The sequence below is a fragment of the Trichosurus vulpecula genome, chromosome 4 (assembly GCF_011100635.1).
Source record: "Trichosurus vulpecula isolate mTriVul1 chromosome 4, mTriVul1.pri, whole genome shotgun sequence".
Lineage (NCBI taxonomy): Eukaryota > Metazoa > Chordata > Mammalia > Diprotodontia > Phalangeridae > Trichosurus > Trichosurus vulpecula.
Window position 1 is genome coordinate 391,360,564 of NC_050576.1, and position 25,479 is coordinate 391,386,042.

At 42.4% G+C, this 25,479-nt stretch overlaps 1 protein-coding gene across 1 annotated transcript in view; it reads left to right on the forward strand.

Moving 5' to 3' along the window:
• The first annotated feature begins 4,360 nt into the window (after nucleotides 1-4,360).
• LAMP1 (lysosomal associated membrane protein 1) overlaps nucleotides 4,361-25,479 on the forward strand; it is a 28,499-nt gene continuing 7,380 nt past the window's right edge. The window contains exons 1-4 of the mRNA XM_036754474.1: nucleotides 4,361-4,861; nucleotides 13,612-13,730; nucleotides 14,627-14,852; nucleotides 14,950-15,105. Coding sequence (XP_036610369.1) covers nucleotides 4,807-4,861; nucleotides 13,612-13,730; nucleotides 14,627-14,852; nucleotides 14,950-15,105 — 556 coding nt within the window. The 5' untranslated portion in view covers nucleotides 4,361-4,806. The remainder of the gene's footprint in view (nucleotides 4,862-13,611; nucleotides 13,731-14,626; nucleotides 14,853-14,949; nucleotides 15,106-25,479) is intronic.

Here is a 25,479-nt window from a genome sequence, read left to right on the forward strand (position 1 = left end):
ACTTCAGGGAGAGGGCAGATATGGATCCTATCACAACACTTTCTCACTTTTACCCCTAACTTCTTTCAAAGCTCAACTCAAGTACCACCTCCTACATGCTTGATTACCTCAGGTACTAGTGTATAGGCCAATTACTCTATATTTATTTTGTATGCATACATTTACTTATGTGTGTGTGTTGCTTTCCCCCCAAAAGATGGAAGCTCCTTGAGGATAGAGACTTTTATTTTTGCCTCAATTGCCTTACTGCCTAGTACAGTATGTGATATATAGTAAACACTTACTAAACAAATAAATGTGAAGGGAGATAGTGCTTGACCTCTAGAAATTTATATTCTAATAGGATAACAACACAGAGGAGACCACATGTTTAGGCCAGGCATTGAAAAATCTACTTGATAAATATGAGATGGGGGACATACGGGAGTCTGGGGGTTTCAGGGAGACTCAATAAACATTTTAGTGCCAACTATATCCCCAGGCATTGGGGATATATAGGAAGCTCAGTCTAATGAGGAAGACAACATGCAAACAACTATGTGTATAAGCAAGCTATATACAGGCTACATGGGAGACGATCAAGACAGGGAAAGCACTGGGAGTAAGAGGCATCAGGAAAGTCTTCCTACATAAGGTGGGATTTTAGCTTCGACTTGAAAGAAGCCAGGTAGGCTAGGAAGCAGAGATGAGGAGGGAAAGCATGCCAATGAAAGCACCAGGATTCGGGAGATAAGTGTCTTATTTGAGGTACCAAACAGGCTAGTGTCACTGGATCCCAGAATATGTTTGGATGTGGTGGTGCGCAAGGAGTAAAAAGACTGAAAAACTGGGGTGGAGGAGGTTATGAAGAGCTCTGAATAACAGAAGGAGACCAACCTGAAGACTACTGCAATAGTCCAGGGAAAATCTGCCACCCTTTATAACTGACTGGATGGAGGAGGGTGGGGGTCAGGGAGTGAAGAGCAGTGACCTTTGTGGCTTCGAGTCTGGGTGACTGGTGGTAAATACAGCAGTTAGGAAGAGAAGAATGGGGGGGGGGGTGGGCAGATTAATGAGTTCAGTTTGGGACCTGTAAGCTCCTCGAGGTCAGAGACTGTCTCTCTTTGGAATTTGTATTCCCAGTACTTAGTACGGTATTAGAACTCTTCACTCAGTTATTTGCACCTCAAACAGCACTTTGCTGTATCATTTTATGTTAATTTTGGCATTAGTCCTATTCTTCACTAGGGAATTATTACTTTTTGGACTGAACCAATGGCTTCCTTGGATAATTTGTGGTTTTAGTTGCTTGAGGCACTGAAGGATCAAGTGACCTGTCAAAGGTCACACACTCAGAGGTAGGACTTGAACCCAGGTCTTCCTGGCTTTGAAACCCACCCTCTATCCACTACTACATTCTGCCTTCTAGGGAATATGATTTAGTCTTTGCATTCTCTGTCCTAGCACAAGACTAAACATAGTGGGCCACAAGTAAATACTGTTGAGGAGACCACAATCCTTTCAGTGACCCAAGTTTGCAACCTCAGTGTCAACAACAGCAAAGAGGCCAGTATTACTGGATCCAACATCATGTGACTGAAAGTCACTGGAAAGGTAGGAGGGGCTAGGTGATAAGATTTTTGAGTACCAAGAAAAGGATTTTGTATTGGATTCTGGTAGTGATAGGGGTGGAGGTGGCTCAGTGGTTAGAGTGCTGGGCCTGGAGAAGACCTGAGCTCTAATTTGACCTCTTTCACTTACTAGCTATGTAAGCAACTTGGCAAGTCACTGCAGCAGTGAAAGGCAACCACTCCAGTATCTTTGCCTAGAAAACCCCATGGATGGTATTGTTCACGGGATCACTGAGAGTCAAACATCAACAAGAATAGTGATAGGGAGCCACTGGAGTTTACTGGGGGCAGGGAGGGCTGTGTGTGACATGTTTGGACCTGCACTTTAGGAAAATCCCTTTAAGGTTTAATGATGGATTGGAGTAGGGAAGAGACTTAGGCAGGCAGACCCACCAATCCAGGTGTGAGATGATAAAACCCTGCCCTAGAATGGTGGCAATGTCGGAAGAAAGAAGGTAGACCATTGGAGAGATGTTGCCAAGGCGAAATAGGTGACAGGCTTTGGCCACAGCTTGGATATGTGGGAGTTGAGATAGTGAGATGAGGATGACATTCCTAGGTATTGAGCCTGAAGGACCAGGAGGATGGCCACGCCCACTAAAATAATGGAGAAGGGGAGGAGGATTTTGAAGAAAGATAATGAATTCGGTTTTGGACATTAATTTAAGTACCTACTAAGTGCCAGGTACTGTGCTAAGTTTTGGGGAGCCAAAGACAGAAATGTAACAGCTCTCGCTCTCAGGGAGCTTATATCCTATCACAACTTCTCTTGAACATGACCCCTTTTTTTCCCCATTTGAACAATCACTACCCTAGTTCAGCAGTTTATCACCTCCAGCAGGGGCTGTGAAAATAGCCTCCTGACCGATCTTCCTGTTCAAAGTCTCCACCTCCAAACCATCCTCCTCTATGCAGCTTCCGAAGTGAAGGCTGACCATCACTCCTTTACTCAATAAACTCCAGTGGCACCCTACATCCTCTAGGATCAAATATAACCTCCTGTTTGCCACTTTAAAGCCTTCGCAAGCTAGCTCCAAACGACGTTTCCTTCCTCGTTATACATTATTCCCTTTTCACAAGCACTTGGGCATCCCAGCCACCTTGCCGATCGTCACGAGGGGCACTCAGTCTTCTGTCTCTGCCTTGGCACACGCGCTCGCCTTATTCTTGCTCCTCACCTCTGACTCTCTGAACCACTTTTTTCCTTGAAGGTTCGTCCAAGCTCCTCATTGTACAGGTTGCCTTTATGGACACCCGCCCTCCACAAAAGATCTTTTCTCTCCTTTGTATATACCACTTTATTAGGTACGTGCCTCCCACAGAGAGGTTTTAAGCTCCTCTAGGGTGGGGACTGTTTCACTATTTGTATCCCTAGCACCTAGCACGGGTCCTGAATCCCAGTGGACACTTGGCAGACGTTCTCTTTGACATATAAAGCCCCTTTCAGTTTTGGAGGGTCTTCTTAGATGACTCCCCCGCACATGCTCTTCAGATCCAGCCTCTATGGCCTCCTGGCCTTTCCTCCCTCGGTCCTTTCTCTGACCTGGGATGCTCTCCTTGCCCCTCTGCCTCCTGGATCCCGCAGGTTCTCTTCGTTGTTGTCCGTCCTTCGTTCTGAGGAGCACCACCCCCTTTGGATTCAGGACTCATCCCGCCTCCTGCGGGAGGACTTCCCCTGCCCTTTTTCCTCTTCATTGCCAGTGCCTTCGCTCAGAGATTACCTCCCATTTGACCCTGGTTTCTACTTCAAAGATGCACAGCTGCTTAGCAGAACGTCTTCCCTAGCGTGTGAGCTCCTACAGGGGCAGGGGCCACGTTTTTTGTGGTGGTGCTTTTTTTGTATTTTGGTTTTTTTTCCACATTTTTTAGTATTCCCCAGGGCGCAGAATGGAACCTGACACACAGTAGGCGCTTAATAAGCGCTGGTTTTTACATTTCACTTTCCTGCACACCCAGCCCCACGGGCCTCCCTAGGGATCTTCGCACACACGATTCTGCCTTTTCCCCGGGCTGGTGACCGCTATAAATGGGCTGATAACGAGCGAAATAAGCGGTCCCCTCTCCAAACCCGGAGGCGCGTGCCTATCTGCACCCGGCCAAGTCACCTGTTCGAACCGGGAGGTTAGGGCGGCGATCTTATCAGTGACTGCACCCGGCTCACTCGGGGATAACTCGGGGAGGGCTTCCTTTATTAAAGGGGTCTTCTAATCTAAGCAGCTCTGTAGTGAAAACAGAGCCGCCGGGTCAAAGTTTCCACTTCCCCATTCCGCTTCCTTTTTCCTCGTCTCCCCGGAAGCACTGTCCCTTTCCTCAAGCTTTCCTTTTTCCTTCACTTACTTTCCCTCGTTTTCCTGCTCCGCCTTCCCTCCTCCCCACGCTGAGCTCCAGTGACCAGGCCACGACTCCAGGAAAGTCAAGCAGGCGGCCGTCCCCCGGCGGGGCTCGCGGGAAAAGACGCCTTCCTTCGCTACTTCCCATTCCCAGAACCACCGAGCCAGCCCGGGTCACCCCCGCGCCCGAAAGCAAGGCCCCGCAGGCCCCGAGATAACCCCTAGCCCCCGGTCCCAGGGAAAGGAGAGCCAGGAGTGGGGCTGGAACATCAGAAGAGCGGGAACCTCGGGCTGGAATAACGGCGATAGCTCCGGGGCTTCGAGCTCTAAAGCGCAAACTAGCCGGGTCTAGCCCGGTCTCGCCCGGCCCCACGGAACACGTCATCTCGCGAGAGTTCTTCACCCCCACCTCACCCCACCCCACCCCTCCGCCCTCTCCGCAAGGGCTCACGTGACAGCGTGGGGGGATGGGGGGCGGTCTCGCTGCGGCGGTCACATGATCGGCAAAGCTATCCGCCGGGGTCTCCTTGAGCTGCGGTTGCAGGAGCGGCCGGGGCTTCTTCTCTCGCTGGCCGGGACGTCGTTTGCCCCGCTCTACCCTTAACCCCCTTCCCTACCTTCCTTCCTCCCTCGTATCTTCCTCCATCCACCACTTCCCTTCCACCCTCCCGCCGGCGCGCCCCTCCTCGGCGGTTAGCAAGTCGGGGTGCCCCTCGCCCCTTGCCGCCGCCACCTTCGTCACTGCCAACCGCCGCCCGGCTCGTGCTCCGAGCGCGTCTGGCGCCCCCGGCCCGCTCGGCGCGCCCCCTCCCTGCTCGGCGCTCCCCCTCCCTGAGTCCGTCCGTCCGTCCCTCCTTCCTGCACCCATGGCCATCCCCGGTGGCGTCCGGACGCCCCAGCGGCCGCTCCTGCTGCTTCTCGGTAAGATGGAGGCGGCGGGGAGGGGCCGGGGCCTCGGCGAGCGAGAGGACCGGCGCAGGCCGGGGTGGCGCGGTGGGATGTGGAGACGGAGGCCCCTGCGCCGGGCCTGGCTCTCTCTCCGGCCCGGCAGGCCGGCGTTGGCCTCGGTGGGCTCTGCCCTGCAGGAGCCACGGTGGATGGGGACGGTTTGGGCCAGAAGGAGGTATGGGGTGGGGGGCACCCAGAAAGGGCCTTTGAGCGTAGTCGGGTGTTTTGTGACCCCGGAACCCCCCCCCCCCCCCCGGAGTGGCGATCGACACCAGGCCCCGGAGGCCCGAGGAGAGGGCACTGACTGGGGCCCCGGGTCCGGCCTCTGCCAGCCACCCCGAAGAGCGTTTTCAGTTGAGGGTTTAAACTAACGCGAAACTTTTTTTTAAGTCCTTGCCTCATAATTTATCTATTGATCTGTCACCGTGGTTTTAAAGAGAGTTGGCTTGTCAGCCGGGCCAAGAGAAAACGAAAACCTGTGGGCCCTGAGCTCACCGACTTGCAGAAGTTCGGACCCTGGCCGAGAGATGGACCCAGCTTGTCGTGACTCAGGTTCACGCCGTGGCCCGGGGAGAGGCCGGGAAGCGCTTCCCTGGGCCTCCTGGAGCTGCTGCTCGGGTTTCGCAACACCACCCCCACCCTCCCTTGTTTCGGCTCTCGAAATTCGATTGAATCCAAATTAATGTTGTTTGGGGGATTTTTGAGATTTCGTGCTTAGCCTTGAGGTAGAATGGGCCGCAAATACCGAGATTGGGGGTCCTTTATAACACGCACAGTGCGCTCTTGCTTCGTTGCTAGAGGCGGCTCCACGTAATGGCCTTGCAGTCATGAGACCCGGGTTTCTGATCCTCTGACACTTCCCACAGCTCGAGGGATTCTTGGGCAAGTCACTCGTCCTTCTGAGCCTGAGTTCCTTTATCTGTGAAACTGGGACAGGACTAGTCACTGCCTTCCTCCTCTCCGGGCTGTGCAAATAAATAGGAGCTGTCTTATTGACTTAGATGGTGCAGCCTCACCTGAACCTCAGAAAGCGTCTAAGGACTGCTTGCAAAGCGCTCACTGAGGAGTAGAGAAAGGAAATGGAAGGGATTCGATACCTATAAAACATACTTAAAATAATAAGGGACCCCATTCCCTCCCACCTGTTAACTTAAACATGTGGTGGTTCCTTCTCTCCTCCCCCCATTACTTTTAAGTTCTCAGGTGTAGAGCAAATCGATGATTAGAATGTGTTTGGTTTTTTGGACGGTGGAATGTGTGTAAATGTGTGTATATGTTCACCCACATGAAATAGACATTCACACACGTGAAATATACCTTAAACTGTACTCCTTTGAAACAGAAATCACGGAGCACACATTTATGCTACTACCTGTTGGGTAAAATAACTTAATTCTGAATCTTCTATAGCTGCCGAGATGACCTTGTTCCAGTAGTAAACTTGAAACCTTTGCATGTGACCGGTGAACCTTGCCATCATGTGTAATTAGTTACAAGTGGAGTTGTTTGAACAAGTCAGCTAGTTTGTCATGTCACAATTACAGTACCTACTGTATTTTATTAAATACAGACAAGCACTATAACTCTTTCATTCCTCCTATTCTTTCCAAAACTAACCTACATGAATATGGGAGGAAAAGCCACTTCTTCCTCATATAGTAGTAGCTTATTCCCTTTGCTGAATTCAGAAGTAAGATCTTGCAATATACCTAGAACCCAGGCAGCCTCTTAAAAAGGTTTGGAGGATGAGGCAAAAGTAGAGATCAGCAAGTTCATCCTTATACATATCACGCCAAAAATGCAAGATGTATTTTTTCCAAATACAGACCGTAAGGTGCCATATTGATAATATGGGTTGAATTCTTATTTTCTCCTCAAGATATAATCCATCGCTCAACCACTCCTTTTCCCATCAAGTGTGTCCCAAAATTATATATTGCTCATTTTGTGGGAAAGCTAAGTCTTATTTTCACACCCTGTGTTTAAAATTAATTTGATTTCTAGAAATATGATTAATTTGATTTAAATGAAATGGAGCCTAACAAAAAGCAAATCTTAGACCACGTTAAAGGGGGAAAAATTATGTTCCTCCACTGACTACTATTAACACTTCTAATCTTAAGACAATTTTTTGAATGGACTATGAACCAGTTGACCTTTCCATAAATGACAGAGAAGGCATAATCTACCACAGGTTTACAATGCTTTCCTTGGTTTGTTATAGTGGTTCCATTTTTCCTTTCATGCATCCATTGCATTTCACTAGATACTTGGATAAACTTATTATGTATGCATTTACTTTCAGTTGGGAGACAGAGCTAATTCAAATAATTTTCTTACAAATGATTGGGTTTTTTTTTTTCCTCAAGTAAAATCAAATTTGTTGCTAGGGTACATTTTTATTTAAATTTAAATCGGAAGGCCTGAAGACTTGAATCAGTTTTTTTGGTAGAAGTACAATTTTAGGATTTAGAGCTGAAGTGCATTTAATCTTTAGAATTGTATAGGTGTGGATTCTGTTTAATGTATACACTATTTAGGGGATATTTGTGTGAAGGTTAGGAGGACAACCATCATTAACAAGAGATTTAACATGTTTCTCTTCTGACTTTTTCTCCCTCAAATACATTCACAAAGCAAGCAATTATGTAATTTTGGATAGTTTACTTATTTGCAACGTGTGGTTTTGAAAAAGCCACACAAAAATGAAATACGTGATTTCAGCCAGGTCATCATTTTAAAAATTAAAGTACTAGGCTAACTTAGTGTCCAATTTCTCTTCCTGTTGATTCATAGAGTGGGAAAGAGATTAGTTTTCCTGCCTTTTAGTTTCTAAACAGTATCTTAGTTTATCAGAAAGGACAAACTTAACAGGAAAAGGAGTGAGTGGTTGAGAGATGGATTATATCTCAAGGGGAAAAGATCCAGCAACTCTTGGAAAAAATATTAACAAGCTCACTGAAAGGCCTAGGGCAAATTGGGTAGATTTTGGAGGATGATTCCTGAAGAACTGTTGGGAAGAAATACCTACCTACACCAAAATTACGGATTCATTGTGGTTCAGAGGAGGAGAGTAACCTTCCTGAATCCAGTAAAGCTATTAGATTTTGTTAGAAGAGTATTGCTGCTTACGCATTTTTTATTTTGGTACTTAAGTGATTTCTTAAAAACTGCCTTAGCAAACTTTCTGAATATATTATTGAAACTGTATTGTGGGAAAATGATTTGTATCCCATTGACTTAAGGATAAATACTTGCACTATTTGTATTGGCAAGAAATGTACATAGCCTGTTGTGACCTGCTTGTAAATTTATTCTTTAGAAAGATTATAAGAACGTGGTTAATAGTTAAATGTGATAACCTTCTATGATGAGTATTTTTGTGCTTTATTTTAAATCAAAACTGTAGTTAAAGGTGTATGCACAAGCATTCTAATAATATTTTGATATACCAGAGATTGGGAATTGAGCGCTGCAAGGGATGTGAAGGAGCTAATCTAATCCGCTCCTCTCATTTTACATAGGAGGAAATAGATTTGTAGAGGTTAAGTAATTTATCTAAGGTCCTATCACAATATAGTTTTTAGAATCTTGACCAAAATTCAGGACTTCTGCTTCCATTGTGCTTTATTGATTTTTGTGCAACTTTTTCCATCACTCCTGGTTTCAAGCATTCTGACTGTGATTATATTCCAAAGCAAGAAGTTCTTGGTTCTGAGCAAATTAGAGGAAGAACAACCTATCTTAGTTTAGATAAACAAGATTAAGTATAATTGTACAATAGAACTTCAGTCACAATCACAGACAACAAGATACAAAATCCTTCTATTTTGGGCCGTTCCAGAACTCTATAGGGTTCCCTTAAGTCAGTTTTGTATTATTTGATGAAAAATAGAATATGGGAGTAATACATTGGTTATTTCATCTTGGGACTAAAATTTAGTATTTGGAGCTTCTGAAAGGAAAATTGACACAGCATGGTCTATCTTGAATTTATGTAGAGCTATCCAGTTTTAAGAGAACATGTATCCTACAAAAATTCAAGACCCATCCCGAATAATATGTAAGGCTTCTTGAGGGCCGGGAATGTTTTGGTTTTGTCTTGATATTCCCTGCTCCTAGTACAGCAGCTAATAGTAGGTATTCTTAATTGATTTGATTCCTTTTTGCTTAAAAGGTTCCCTCAGGTCACTGGCACTCAGAGCCTGCTTTTGATTTGGGCATAATTCTGTTAAGATTGGCGATAGTAGTTCTAGGGAGAGGGGCCAGGTATTAAGTAAGCATTTATATGGTGCTTTGTGCTAAGTGCTTTTACAAGTATTATCTCATTTGATCCTTACTACAATCTTGGGAGGTAGGTGCTTTTAACTCCATTTTACAATTTAGGAAACTGAGGTAAACAGGTTAAGTGACTTCCTCAGGGTCACATAACTAATAAGCATTTTAGGCTGGATTTGAATTCACCACTCCATCAGCTGCCTCCAAATTTTAGAGCCCAGAGGGACCTTAGAGATGATCTTATTTCCTGGCTTATACCTTGTTAGAGCTATGGTTCTAGAAAATCAGTTATGCAAGGAAGCTGACGTTGATGCTTAAGCTTAGTGATCATTTAGTGTAGGAACAAACAACCCCTCCACACCCTTGATCACTATTTAAGCACCACTATTACAGCAGCACCGTTATTATAGCACAAGGAACACCTCATTATGAGACAAAGAAGCTGAGTATTATTCACAAGGCAAGGAAGCAGAATATACAGAATATATTTAAGTGTAATCTCCGCTCCTTTTAAAGGCTGAAATTTGACTGCTTTGGCTGATTAAAGGTAGGGTGGCTGTCTAAAGAATTCTCATGCATTTGGACTTTGGGCCACCAGCCATTGCATTTATTAAGCACCTCCTGTGTGTCTCTCTATTAGTTGCTGGTGATACAAAGACAAGAGTAAAAAAGTTACCGGTATCGAAGACCTTAATCTCTCTGAGGGTGACAACATGAATCTGTGAGTGAGTGAGTGAATGAATGAATGAATTAATTAATTAATTAATTTATCAAGTGCTTACTAAACAGTTGGGATACAAAGAGAAAAGCAGAAACAACTAAGTGTCTGTCCTCAAGGAATTTACATTATTGTAATGGGCAAGACAACGCACACAGAAGATTTCAGCTGCAAGTCAGATGGAAAACACTGGTAAATGGCAGTATATCTTCTTTAAGTCATTTCCACTCCAAATCATCATGTCTGCTGTTGAACCATTTGGCAGTGCCAAGGACTTCGATGAGAACGTTCTGGGTCTTCAGTAACTGTTACCGCAGCACCTCTGTTTCTTGTGGGGAGAGGCCATGAGGGGCGTTGCTGCCATTTGCTGTGCTCTTGGATGGCAGCTGGTGGTGGTGAGGAAAACAGACTCCTTCTCCGCGGTGGTTGCTTCTTTTGGTTATAGCTGTGGGGCCATGGCCTGAAGTGTAGGGCATGTGATTTCTGGGACAGTCCTATTCCTAAGGCTCCTGGGTTCTGGGGTGTTGAGTGTAAGGGAGTGTCTCCATCAGGATGGTCTGAAGAGGGGATGTGGTGGTGTTTGACTTGCCTACCACATCCTGTCTCTACCACAGGCGGAGGGGTGGGGGTGGGAGGCTAGCATATACATATAAATGTTTTCAAAATAGATGTAAGTAATTTTGAAGAGAAGTTAGTTACTGGTGGGAGGGGGAGTGAGCAGGAAACATTTCATTTAGATGGTGACTTCTGAGCTGAATCTCAAAGGAAACTAGGGGATTTGAAGAGGTGAGGGTGAAGAGGGAGTGCATCGCAGGTGTGTGGGACAGCTGCTGCAGTCAGCCGAAAGAACTTGAGAGAGAGAAGGGGGCCTAGGCTATAGGTATGGTTTGGACAGTGGTCCAGCAAAGGAGACAAAAGGAATGGTTAGAGAGCTAGGAGTAGAACCAAGAGAGCAGTGTCCTTAAGATCCCTAGAAAGGAGATGGCTGTGTAGGTGGGTAAAGTTTTCAGTGTCATATGCTACAGAGAAGTCAATAAGAATGAGGATTGAGAAAAGGCCATTAGATCTTTCAGTTAAGATCATTAATGGCTAGAGGGGCAGATTGAGACGATGATGAGGTCAGAAGACTGGAAGGATGGGAGATGCTCAAGAATGAAATTCTGAAGACTTATATAAGGGAAAAAATTCCAATTAGGAAGGAAAATTAAGGGACTTGATTTGGATGCACAGGAAACTCGGCAGCCAACTTAAATTTTAAAAAGTACAGATGGAAGGAAGGCAATTTAACAGAAGATAAATGTAAGAGAGACGCATAGACCTGTAAGATCGTGTAAGGAATGTGAAACCTCAAAATGAGCTGAGCCTTATTAAAGTTATATTAAAAGGAGTGAAAAGGGTGACCAAAGAAGGGGATAGGACCTTTGCTTGAGGTGGATGGGATGATTGCTGATCACAGAGAAAGCAAAGCTCCTTCTTGTTTCTGTTCTTCAAAAGAGAATGAGTTTTACTCTGGACATGGCAACAAAAAGGTGAGGAGGGATTAACATGTGACTTTGCTATTCTTGATGCATTATTAGTTTGATGACTGTGAGCTTTGCCTGTAGATAAACTGCATTCTTAGGTTTTGAAAGAACTGGCAGTTGTGATTGTGCAACACTCAGTGATACTCGAATGATCATGTGGAAAAATAGCCACCATGAAATTGGAGAAAGGCAAGTTTTGTTTCTTTCTTCAAAAAAGGGAAGAATATAGAGTCTACAAATTGTAGACCAATGAACTTGATTTAAATGTCTCAGAAAATCATGAAAAAGGTGATTGCTGAATACCAGAAAGGGAAGCAGCAAATAAAAGAAGTGAGCATGGCTTCCTCAAGAACAAGTCACACTTGCCAAACTGACCTCATTTTCTTTTTTTTTTTTTTTCCAGACAGGATTACTAAACTAGTACATGTGGGGAATGCCGTCGATATGGTTTATAAATAGATTTTTGTTGTTCAGTTGTTTCAGTTGTATCATGACTCTTATGACCCCATTTGGGGTTTACTGGCGTGGTTTTCCATTTCCTTCTACAGTTCACCTGAGGCAGACAGGGTAAAGTGACTTGCCCAGGCTCACACAGCTAGTTAAGTGACTGAGGCCAGATTTGAATTCAGGAAGTTGAGTCTTCCTGATTCCAGGCCTGACACTATCCATTATACCACCTAGGTACTCCATATGGATTTTAGTAAAACTTAAAAAAAAAAAGGTTTTATTTCACTTTTTCCTCAATTACATGTGAGAAGAATTTTAACATTCATTTTTATAATTTTAGGGTTCCAAATTCCTTCCCTCCCTTCCTGTTCTCCCCCCTCCTTGAGAAGGCAAGCACTTTGATATAGATTAAACATATGATGTCATGCAAAGCATATTTCCTTATTGGTCATGTTGCAAAAGAGAGCACAGCAGAAAAAGGGAAAAACAAAATGAAAAATACTCCATTTCTTTCTCTGGAAGTGAATAGCATTTTTCATCATAAGTCTTTTGGAATTGTGTTGGATTATAGTATTGCTGAGAAACAGCTGAGTCATTCATATTTGGTCATCGTACGATATTGCTGTTGATTTCAGTAAAACTTTTGATAAAAATATTTCTCACTATTCTTGGGGAGAAGTTATGAGTTACATGATGATATATAGATTCAAAACTACTTGGCATTCTAGACTTAGATTAATGGTTAACTGTTTATGTTGTCATGGCCAAGAGGTGTATTTGTACGACTATCCCAGAGATCTGGAGGTGGAAAGATAGTGCAGTTTAACAGTTTTATTACTGATTGGGATAAAGGCAGTTATGTTGTGCTCACCAAATTTTCTGAAGACACCAAAGGGAGAGGGAATAACATACTGCTAACGTACCATGACAGAATCAGGATCCAGAAGGATGTTGACGTGCTGGAACATGGGTCTGAATCTAATACATAGGCAGTTATAAAAAATCAAGCCCACAAATGAAAGATGGGAGAGGCATGGGTCGGCAGCAATTCTGAAAAGCATCTGAGGATTTTAGCGTACTGCAACCTCAGGAGAGGTTGAGCCAGGAGTGCGATGTAGGGACCAAAAAAAGTTGATGCAATCTTGGGCTGAATTAAGGAGGGCATAACTTTTAAGGGTAGGGAGGTGATAAGCTCATTGTACTCCACCCTTTTCAGACCCCATCTGGAGTACTGTGTTCAGTTGTAGACACCGTGGTATAAAAAGGACATAAGAGTGTCCAAAGGGAAGGCAGTGAGGATGGTGAAGGGTCTGAAGACATGAGATGAGAATCAGTTGAAGGAATCAGATCTGTATTGGAGAAAGTGCAGGAGGGACATGATCGCTGTGTTATATTTGAAGGGCTGTCAAGTGAAGGAAGCATTAAACCTGTTTGAGAAGAATAGATAAAAGTTGAGAAGAGGTAAATTAAAGCTTAACATCAGGAAAAACTTAACTAGAACTGTCCAAAAATGGGATGGGCTGCCTCCAGAGGTACTGGATTCTTTTCTCTACTCAAAAAAAAAAAACAGTATAGAGGATATTCTTTCATGTATTTATTAGACTAGTGGATGACTACTGAGGTTTCTTCCAGCTCTCAAATTCTGTGATTCATGATTTCCTGGGAAAAACTCCCCAGACCCCTCAGTTTGAAATGACCTGTTTTCCAAAAGGTAATTTTATTTGAGTTCTTGATTTTTTTCCCCCAATTGTCAACAGGACTCATACACATTGCATCTTCGATATTTGTGGTGGAAAATAGCACTGGAACTTCGTGCATAATGGCTAACTTCTCAGCTTCCTTTTTTATGAACTACAGCACTAAGAGTGGTGTGAAGGTAAGTAATGGCTCAATTTTAACAAGCGTTGAATTTCTTCTTATTTTTTTAACCTTCACTGGAGCCGTGGTTTACTTCTAATTCTTTCTTATCTTTCTTAGCCAGCTCCTATGTTGACACTACTGTCATCCTTACTCTTGTTGCTGGGAAGGTAAAGGGGCTTAGGGTTTCTTCAGTATGTTAATGATGAGCATCATTTTTGTGTGCTCAGATGACAAGCTTTTTTTTTTTTTTTTAAGTATTTGCTTCCCTGCCCTGAGGAAGAGTTTAGTTGGGATCTCTCTATTTGGAAGTAGTTCTTTAGGCTGATGCTCTGCACTTTCCAGGTAGTTTCATTTCAGTGAAAAAATAGGTTGTAAAAATAAATTGGCAGCCTATCTACTACATCTTAAATCATGCATTTTTCTCACTGTAAGTATCAGTAATTGAAAGCAGATACAGAATGTTATTGGCAGGTAACACTTTTTTTCATTTTTTAACTTAAACACAGTGGAATGTCATTCCTTTGAACATATCAAGGTGTTCCCTTTAAAACATAATAGACTAACCATTTTATATCATGTTTTTTCTATTGTATTTCATTTGGATTGTTTTTGACTTAGGGTCTTTCTGAGAGAGGGAATGTGGCCAATAAAGAGCCAGACTTAGAAATCAGAGAATCCTGGGATCATCTCCCACCTCTGGAACATACCAATTGTGTATAGTCAAATCCCTTAACCTCTCAAGGGCTGCTTACCTGAGTCTCCATGTTGTAGGATAAGTGCCGATCTGTATTGGTATAGAGCGAGTTCCCTTATGAGTGAGGCTGTCCCCAACAAACCACAGGTGTAAACAATACCTGTGAATCCTCTTAATAAACCTTATTCTAACACAGTTTCAATGTAATTGTCTCATAGAATACAACTTTTGATCTTCCACAAGATGCCAGAGTGTTGAATGGCAGCAGCAGTTGTGGTAAAGAGAATGCTTCTAATCCCATCCTCGTGATCGGTTTTGGAAAAGGACATACTTTGACTATGAATTTCACGAGGACTACAAAGAGTTACCAAGTTCAGTTATTACGGTTCACTTTTAACTTGTCAGATGAGACTGTTTTCCAGAATGCAAGTTCAAGTTCTGAAGGTAAAGAGAAACGCATTTGATCAGTTTATGGAGAAAATTTGCAGAGGGAACTCATGAAATTCTGCAATATTTGTAAATTTTTTTTGTCATTATATAGAAATGAGTGTGGAATCCAAAACTGATATTCAGGCAGACATAGATAAAAAGTACAGATGTATCAGCAGTGACCGAATAACTATGAACAACGTAACAGTCACCCTCAGTGATGTCACCATTCAGGCATACCTTTCACAGAACAACTTTAGCAAGGAGGGTAAGTGCTTTTAATCACTCGGTTATTTGTCTTGTTTGCAGTGACTAAACATTGCTGTGTTCACATTGCCCTGTGTCTGGATAAAATAATTTGTGGATGGGCATCCATATTGGCAAGCAGTAAGCTGGCAAACTGTGCTGTTTAAGGAGAGCCATCCTCCAGACCACCCTTGTCTTTTGGCTATATTGGCCTTTCAGATTAGGGTTGGTGGGTAAAGTGCTGGGAACTTATACCATCTCATTAGCTTCTATTCGGGCCATTCTAAGTTTGTTTCTTGGTTAGCATTTTGTATCTCTTATTCCAGGCTGTTGATTTTCTTTCCATTTTTTCATAGCTCCTGTGTTTCTAGTTTTTCCCTTTAGCACTCTCATTTGATTTTAATACTTTTTAACTATTGCTTCATCTCTTTCAGGAACTCTAGTTGAACTTGTTGCCCAAACTGTGTTTTTCTTTGAGGCTTTGCTTGTAGATTCCCTTCTTTGGGGTTTGTGTCTTCAGCTTCCCTGTCACCATAATAGTTTTTAATTGTCAAGTTTCTTTTTTGTTTGCCCATTCCCCCGTCCTACTTTGTAACTTCAGATTTTATATCAGGGCCGGACTCTATGCGCTTCTGGAGGGGAGGTCTCAACTGGTCCTGTTGTTGCTTTCTTGGGATATTGAGTGTTGCGTTATTCCAGGATCTCAGGGATATCTCAGGTTGGGAATCTGCAAACTTTCAGTTCTCCCAGAATGGTCTAATCCAAGACAAAGTCTGAACATTGCAAATTCTTCACCTAGGGTTAGTTGTAAAAACTAGTCGTGTGAGCTTGCTCCATTTGGAGTTTCAGTACTGCTGGATTCAGTAACTATCAGCTAGCTAGCTGGAAAGTTCTGCTGGCTCAGAGTGACAGCATTGCAGGTTCGCTTCCTGCCCTGTTTATGCCAATGCAGACTTCAAACTGGGCTGGAATCTGGAACGGACACCTCATTTTGCTCCTGGGGTTAAAACCACACAACTGTTGCTTGCTTCTGAACTAACTCAGAGCACAGCCTAGACCTAGGGCATGAAACTGCTCTTCAACCTGGAATGTCACCCCTAGTCACAGGTCCCTTCCTCAGTCTGCCCTGGATCTGTGACCCAGAACTGGGTATTGTGCAACAGAACTGTCAGTTGGCACTATTCCTGTACCCTGCATTAAGTTTATTCCCTCTGTTCTGGATTTGGGACCTCTTCTTACCCGGTACACCGCCTTCCTGCTAGATTCCATCTCCAATGTCTGCAGATGGCTGTGATGTCCAGAAAAAATGGCTCACTGTAATTTTTTTTCCTTGGATTTCCTGATCAGAATTAAATCTAGTGCATTTTCTAGATCTGTTTAGAGGAGGTGGGGAAGTAGACTTTGCTTCTGCTTCTTCCCTACTGCTCCTCCATCCTGGCTCTCATTACCTTATGAAAGCAAGCAGGCTAAATACCCGAATCCTGTCTCATGTGTAGAGGAGAGACCTCATCTTCATGAGTAGGTCTAGAAAATGATTCAGAAGCTTGCTATGTTCTTTTATAGAATTTTAGATTTGGAGAGGTTCTTACAAGAAAACTGAGGCTTAGAAAGATTTTGGTTTGTCCGTGGTCAAATAACTTAGTGGCAGAAGTGGAATTGGAGTTAAATTTACTAACTCCCTTTCTAGTCCATTACCTTTTTTATTACATGCGAGTTCAACCTTTTCTGTCATTTGTTAACTGTATGATTTTAGGTATGTTACCATCTCAATGTGACAATTTCTTCATCTGTAAAATGGGAACCCATTATGTATTTGGGCTGAGTGCCTGGCCCAAGGCTAGGCAGTGTCTGTCCTCTATATAAGATAGAGGGGAATAAAATCCAACAAGCATAACTAACCTACCACCTATAGGAGTTGAGTACTAAACTTAGTGATGCTAACTGCAAGTAAAGCATCTAGAAGATAGTGGTCATGCAAGTTAGGGTTGCAGTTGAATTGCTGTCCTTCAAGGAGGGATGCTAAGGTATCATCATAGACATGTAGAGAACAGAGACGATCTTTGACTTTGTAGAAAGAAAGGTACATTTTGAGGAGTAATAGGGGCATGGGCTGTCCTGACAGCCAAGCAGAGTAGTTTGGACTTAATACTGTGGACAAAAAGGAACTATTTTAAGTGCTTGGGGAGGGGGGGAGGGGAGATGATAAAATTGATGTGTTAGGTTGAGAAAAGACTTGAACTGTTGGAAAGGATATATGAAAATGTTTTCACGGTGGTAGAGTTAGACAGTTGAGGGGAACTAAATGATCTATAAAGTCACAGAGTTGGAAGGGCCCTTAATGGCCATCTAGTCCAATCCATGCCTGAAAAGAAAAATCTACTGTAGCATACCTGTAAGTTTATTTGAAGACCTTCAAGGAGGAGGGACCACTGACTTCTTAAGGCAGCCCTTTCCGCCTTTGGGTCTTGCTTAAGTGTTTATCCTGATATCAAGCTTGATTTTGCTTTTTTGAAACTTCTACTCATTACTCGTAGAGGTATAAAGCTGAGCAAGTCTAATCCATATTCCATGTTGACAGCCTTTTGGGTGCTTTTGAAGTCAGCTGTTAGGTTTTTACCATCTCTCCCTGTCCTCCTCATCCTTCTTTTCAGGCTAAATATCTCTAGCTCCTTCAGATGATTCTGATGTGGCATGAACCTTAGACTGTTTTTGAGATTGCCCTTGACTAGCTTATCAGAGTTCTTTCTAAAATGTAGGCCACAGAACTGAACACAGGACTCCTGTTGGGGTCTGACTGGGCCTTGGTACAGTAAGTAGGTGTGTTACTTGATCTATGTTCTTGTCAGCTATACTTTATTGTAGCCTAGTATCACATTACATTTTTTTGAATACTATATCACACTAACTCAGTAAATCTGAAGTCAACTCAAATCTCTACGTCCTTTGAGTCTGACCATGCAGCTAGTTCAGAATGCATCTGATTATAATATCTAGCCCATATCTCTCCATGTTTATATAAATAGCATGAGATATTTGATCAGACAGTATGTATTTTATATTTGTTTATCTGTATCGGCATCACTAGTGTCCTGTCTACACTATAGATTGTAGGAGATGATCTCAGGGTTGCAGAATGAGAGGTTCAGGGGACCTTAAAGGCCGTCTGGTCTATTCCTCTCATTGTGCAGGAAATTTCATTCTTGAAAAAAAATGATTGCCCTCGGCTCAAGGAGAAGCCATTCTTGAGCAGAAAAATGACTGAGCCCGGATTCAAACTGAGGCCCTTCATTTTAGAATCCAACATATTCCTGCTGTACCAGGCACTTTCTCATTGGGGCAAGGTCTGTTTCTGTCTTTGTATTTCCCAGACTTGGAACCAGTGTCTGGTATACAGTAGGTGCTGAAGACTTTCTGAATATGAGTGCAATGCTTTCTTGAAATCTAGGTGAAATCTGCGACATTACCAGCATCTACCAATTTAGTAATCAGGTGCCACCTATTCATGGAAACATGCTACGCTAGCTCTTTGTAGTCGCTCTTTTTGAGATCTTTATTAACTGTTCCTTTAAAAATTAATTCTAGAATTTTATTTGAAATTTAGTCAAACTCAGCTGGCTTTGAGCTGGACAGTATTGTGCCACTATTTTTTCTAAAATTGAAGCCTTTGCCTTTCTCCTGTCCTCCTTTCAACTTTCACAAACAGTGGCTTGGTCGCAGCTGGCAGTTCTTATAGTACCCCAGGATATACCGTCTGGGCAAGGTGATTTAATTCTCCATTGAGTACAGTAGTATTTTCTCTTATCTCCCTACTTATATGGGATTCCAATTTCCTATGAGCCATTGCGATGTCATTTTCGGTCTAAAATATATTCTCCTTGGAAACAAAATCAGGCCAAATGAAAAACGAGCAGCTTTGCCTTGTCTCTTCTGAGTGATTTACCCTGGTGATCTTATCTTTTCTCTGGTCCTCCCCTCTTCCCCATAGGGTGGAGAAACTTCGACCATTGCTTAAAGTGTTCTCCTACTTGTACGTACTTTGCTTTCCATCACTTCACAGGTTTTATGTGCAGTAATATCCCATTACATTCATCTGCCACAATGGGCAGTACCATCGATGGGCATTCCCTTTCCAGTTCTTGGCTGCTATACCTCAGTAATCCATTAATGTGCCTATTTTGCCGATCTTAGCACAGCCTCTCCAACATTTACCATTTTTGTCCTGATAATATTCATACGAAATTGTGCCATGTTTTTCTCTTCTTACTCTTACCTTCCTTTGCTTCCATCTCAACCTAATTTCTATCAGCCTACTTCTAGTTTTCACAGCAGTTCCTTGTTAATAAAGAGTTCTTTCCTGGGTAATATGTATTTTGGCATATATCAAATATTGGGTTATTGAGTTCATATTAATTCCGATTCTTCTGTGTCTAGTCTTGTTTTTTTGACCTTTTTTTTTAAATGGTTCTGGTGATAACCGCTTTATAGCCTAGCTTGTGTTCTGGAAATATTATTTCGATACCCTTCATTCCTATCTTTTTCCAGCATTTCCTTTGATATTTTGCATCTTTTGTTTCTCCAAATGCATTTATTTATTTCATCCAGCTCTGTAACATAGCCCTTTAGTAGCTTGTGTAACCATTGATTTCTTAGTAAATTTAAAAACAAAAGTCAGCTCCCAGCTTTTGGATATATTTCCCCATAGACAACAGTTTTAGGATAAGATTGCCTCATAGCAGAGGAATGTCACGGGTACCAAATATTAATTTATGGGCTGGGTGATGGTGTAGTTAGTTGTATTCACAACTGGTTGACAGTTGAATGTGGATTAATGGAGCAGAGTCAACCTGGAGAGAGGTCTCTAGTATTTTGCAGCAGTACTGTGACCTGTTTTTGTTTAATACTTTTGTTGATTTGGATGAAGTGACAAAATCCATACTTTTCAAATTTTTTTGGATTGCAAAAGCTGGAATCAAGATAACTAAATTCTCTCATCTGATGAATTAATTACCTGTCTAAGATTTCAATGAGAAGGGTACAATCTAACTGTAAGTTATTAATTAAGATTCACAGAAATCTTGGGCTAGAATTGAAGGACAAATTAGTCTTATTCTTTTCTTAAAAACAATTGGAAAAGAACAGGCCTCAGGGGGGAAAGACCTAGGATTTTTAGTAAATGTGAGTCTATGACTGCCAAGAAACCATTGTAAGATCAAGCTTCATTCATAAATATATAATGACCAGAATGAGTGCGGGTAGTCACTTCAGTGTATTATATGTGGGTCAGACCCACATCTGGAATATTGTGGTCAGTTCTGTAAATGCATTTTAAAATGGTTATTGATCAACTACAATGTATCCAGAGAAGGGCTCCTAAAATAAGGAGTCTGGAAACTTCGGTAAAGAATAGGTTCATTGCTCTTTTTGACAGATTGATAAACTTACAAAACAACTATTCTTAGCCTTAACCATGATTTCATTGTCTTCCATTTTTTTCATTCCTTTGGTTCTGTTTTATAATATCTTGGTTTCTCATAAAGTCTCTAGCTTCCACTTGCTCCAAACTCATTTTTAAGATAGTATTTTCTTCAGTGGTCTTTTGGACCTCCTTTTCCATTTGGCTAATTCTGCCTTTCAAGGCATTCTTCTCCTCATTGGCTTTTTGGAGCTTTTTTGCCATTTGAGTTAGTCTATTTTTTAAGGTGTTGTTTTCTTCAATATTTTTTTCTGTATTTTTTTGGGGTCTCCTTTAGCAAGTCATTGACTTGTTTTTCATGGTTTTCTCGCATCCTTCTCATTTCTCTTCCCAATTTTTCCTCTACTTTTCTAACTTGCATTTCCAAATCCTTTTTGAGCTCTTCCATGGCCTGAGACCAGTTCATGTTTTTCTTGGAGGCTTTTGGTGTAGGTTCTTGGACTTTGTTGACTTCTTCAGGCCATATGTTTGGGTCTTGTCACCAAAGAAAGATTGCAAAGTCTGAGACTGAATCTGAGTGCGTTTTTGCTCCTGGCCATGTTCCCAGCCAACTTACTTGACCCCTGAGTTTTTCGTCAGGGTATGACTGCTTGTAGAGCAAAGAGTACTTTGTTCCAAGCTTGAGGGGATGTGCCCTTGATTTCAGAGCTATTTCTATATAGCCAGCTCTGCCACCCCAGCACTCTTCCTTCCTCAAGAACCACCAACCCGGACCTGACACAAATCTTCAGCAGGCTCTGCACTCCTGCTCTGATCCACCACTTAATTCCTCCCACCATGTGGGCCTGGGGCCGGAAGTAACTGCAGCTGCAGTTCTGTAGCTACACCTCCCCCACTTCCCCTGGGGTGGTGGTCGAACCTCGAACTCTGTCCCCTGTAGCTTTTCCCACTAACCTTCTCTGTTATCATTGGTGTTTGTGGGTTGAGAAGTCTGGTAACTGCCACAGCTCACTGATTCAGGGTGCTAGGGCCTGTTCTGCCCGGCTCCTGGTCTGGTTGGTCCTGCCACCGCCCACACTGAGCTCCACTTCCCTCCACTCCGTGCGCGATAGACCTCATCCAGCGACCATCCAGGCTGTCCTGGGCTGGATCCCTGCTTCCCTCTGCTATTTTGTGGGTTCTGCAGTTCTAGAATTTGTTCAGAGCCATTTTTTATAGGTTTTTGGAGGGACGTGGTGGGGAGCTCACACAAGTCCCTGCTTCCCAGCCACCATCTTGGCTCCCTTAACCATGATTTCAATCTGAATTTTGGATCTTGGGAACAAAGGGGTCATGAGACATAAATAAGACTTCTCTTTTGGGGGGAATGAAAATTATATACAGACACTTCGAAATAGATAAACTTTGTTCCTTCTCAGAACCTCAGTCTTATGGTTCATAGAACTGGAAGGGAATTTAAAGATTATCCAGTCTAAAAAGTCATTTTACCTATGGAGAAGCCAAGATGAAACAGCTAGTTAGTGACAGAATTAAAAGTCGAACCTGTGTCCTCTGGCTTCTAAGCTCTTCCCTACAACTTTCATTTTAGGCTCCTCCTATCCCTTTCCTAACTCCCCCAAAGTTTCACGTGCAAAATTTACTTGTCTCCTTTCCTACTTTTCCATTCTGAATTCCAGTTGAACAACTTGTAGATGGCAAATGCTGGAATCCAGATAGCTAAATTCTGTCATCTCATGGATTGCTATGATTGCTGTAAGGAAAAATGGATCTAAAAAGGAAAGCCACATAAACCTAATCTCAGTAACACTAATACCTTATAGCTTCCTTTGTCTTATAGAAGTATTTGCATTTTTAAAGAGTTAATATTTGTTTTAACCCAAGGTTCAGTTGAAGAAGTGAGATATTTTTAATAAGAAGACTAAGTCCTTGTCATTCCATCCTTACTCAAGGCTGTGTTCTGTGAGTCAGTACTCCCAAATGATTCCTACTTTTTCTCTATTTCTTTATCTTCTACATTGGAATCTATAGATTCCCTGTTGGCTTGAGGCTACAACAGCAGGGAGAGAAAGGTCAGAGGATCCTAGAGGTTTGGAAGGGACCTTAGAGGTCATCTAGTCCTCTGTACCTTCATTATACAGGTGGGCCTGTCTGCCTTGTCTCTCTTTACCCCGATCCTCCACTCATCTACCAAAGAGCATTTCCTGGTGTTGAGGTCTGACCATGTTCTTCTTGACTCACCCTTTCCTTGCTACCTCCAATCCCCTCAGTAGAGTCCTTTAGCTCCCTGTTACCTCTAAGATCAAATATAAACTCCTCTGTTTGGTATTTAAAGCCCTTTATAACATGGCCACACTGTACCGTGCCAGTCTTTATGGTTCCCTGCAATCTCTAGAATCCAGCTATGCTGGTCCACTTGTTCCCAGACAACACTCCTACTTTCCATACATTTGCATTTGCTGCCCCCATATCTGGAATTTCTCCTTTCTCACTTTCTTTGCAGATTCAGCTCAAGCCCCACCTTCTCCAGGACTTAGTTCCCTGTGGTCCCCCTTCATGACCCTTCTCTCCGAGACTACCTCCCATTTTCACCATATATATCTTGGTCGTACCTGTTTATTTTCACTTTGTGCTCCCCATTAGAAAGTGAGTTCCTTGAGAGCAGGGACTGTGTTTTTCTTTTTCTTTGTATTCCAGGGCTCAGCATAGTGGGGGCACATAATACATAGAAGGTGCTTTAAATAAATGCTTATTGACTGATGAAGAAAACGAGTCCCAGAGAGGTGTGAAATGACTTTCCCAGGCATACAGTGGCAGAACCATGATATGAAACTGCCTTTTAACTTCAGATCCAGGGTGCTTTGTACCTCATGTGCGTCATCTTATACCAAGCATTAGGAGTCTGAATGTAGTAGTTTCTTTCTCACTGATAATAAATAAACTCATAGAAATGTTGGAAACTGTATTCCATTTACCTTTATTTATTATCCAGCCAGTTTTCTCCGTGAATTTAGCATTGTATGAATGTTCTCAGCAGTGTGTGTGTGTTTCCCTCACCCACCATTTCATACAGTAGTACCGCTCTTCTGTGATAGTTTACAGAGGAGTTTATATTTTACATTAGTGCTGCCTTTGCTGCCATGTCTCTCTTTAGAAAAGAGAACAGATGTCAGCTTGCTTAGGTTGTTTCTGATCACTTCTAGCCTCTTTGTTTGGTGGCTGTTTTCCATTGCTTAAAGTTTGCAGGAAGCAGGGGTGATCCTAGTCCTAGATCCTAGATCCTAGTCCTAGAATGAACTCTTTTCATGGACCATGTAAAAAAAATAGGTCTCTCAGTATTAGGGTAGCTGAAGGGAATATACATATATATATATCTATATATCTATGGACAGAGGGCACAGGGTGAGTTGAATATGAAGGGATGATATCTAAAAAGATAAAATTAAGAGATGAGAGAGGAATACATTGAGAGAGGGAGAAAGGGAGCGATAGAATGGGGTAAATTATCTCGCATAAAAGTGGCAAGAAAAAGCAGTTCTGTAGGAAGGGAAGAGGGGGCAGGTGAGGGGGAATGAGTGAATCTTGCTCTCATCAGATTTGCCCTGAGGGAATAATATACACACTCAATTGGATATCTTACCCCACAGGAAAGAAGGAGGAAGGAGATAAAAAAGGGGGGATGATAGAAGGGAGGAGGTAATAAAAAACAAACACTTTTGAAAAGGGACAGGGTCAAGGGAGAAAATTGAATAAAGGGGGATAGGACAGGAAGGAGCAAAATATAGTTAGTCTTTCACAACATGAATATTGTGGAAGGGTTTTACATAATGATACACATGTAGCCTGTGTTGAATTGCTTGCCTTCCTAGGGAGGGAAGAGGGGAGAGAGAATTTGGAACTGAAAGTTTTAAAAGCAGACGTTAAAAAAAAAAAGTTTTTGTATGCAACTAGGAAATAAGATACAGGCAGTGGGGCATAGAAAGCTATCTTGCCCTACAAGAAAGTAAGGGAAAAGGGGAAGTAGGGTGACAGAAGGGAGGGCCAACTGGGGAACGGATCAACCAGAATATATGCCATCTTGGAGTGGAGGGAGGGTAGAAATGGGGAGAAAATTAGTAATTCAAACTCTTGTGAAAATCAATGCTGAAAACTAAAAATATTAAATAAACTTTTTTTAAAAATTGGGTCTTAAAAGTCTAGACTCCTCTCTTCTAGGAGCAGGGGAATGTGTTTCTTCTCCGAGTCTTCTGGAATTGTAATTGGCAATTGTGTTGATCAGTTCCTAAGTCTTTGAAAATTATTTGTCTCTATGGTGTTTCTGTATAAATTGCTCTCATTTTGCATCAGTTGATAAAAATCCTGCCATGTTTCTCTGAAACCATCCCCTTCATCATTTCTTACAGCACAATAGCCTTCTATCACATACATATACCAGCCATGACTTGTTCAGTTATTCCCCAATTGATGGGCACCCCAGTTTCCAATTCTTTGCCACTGTAAAAAGAGCTGTTGTATTTTTGTACATATGGATCCTTTTCTTTCTTGGATCTCTTTTGGAGTATTGACCTACTAGTGGTATGGCTGTGTGAAAGGGCATACACAATTTAATAGCTTATGTCTTCCCAGAATCCTTTCAGCATTGACTTTCCGTTATTAGTCAGATGACTAATTTGCCAGGTGTGCGATGAGAGAGAGATAAGATAATTTAAAATACTTTAAAAGGTAATATTATTCTGTTCAAAAAAGCCAAGCATCTACCATTCTGATTCTTCTTTAGCTAGAGTTTTAATTATCTTTGGGGTTTTGGGGTCAAGTTACTACCTTGGTTTAAAAGACAAAGCTACCTTTGTGAACTATTCAGATCTTTAGGGACAACTGTTACCATTACATTGGGTAAGCAGAAAAACAGAAATTTTCTCTAGGTTTAGACAAGTTTTTATACATAGGAGAGTGCAGTTCTACTAAAATAGATTGAGAGAATATGGG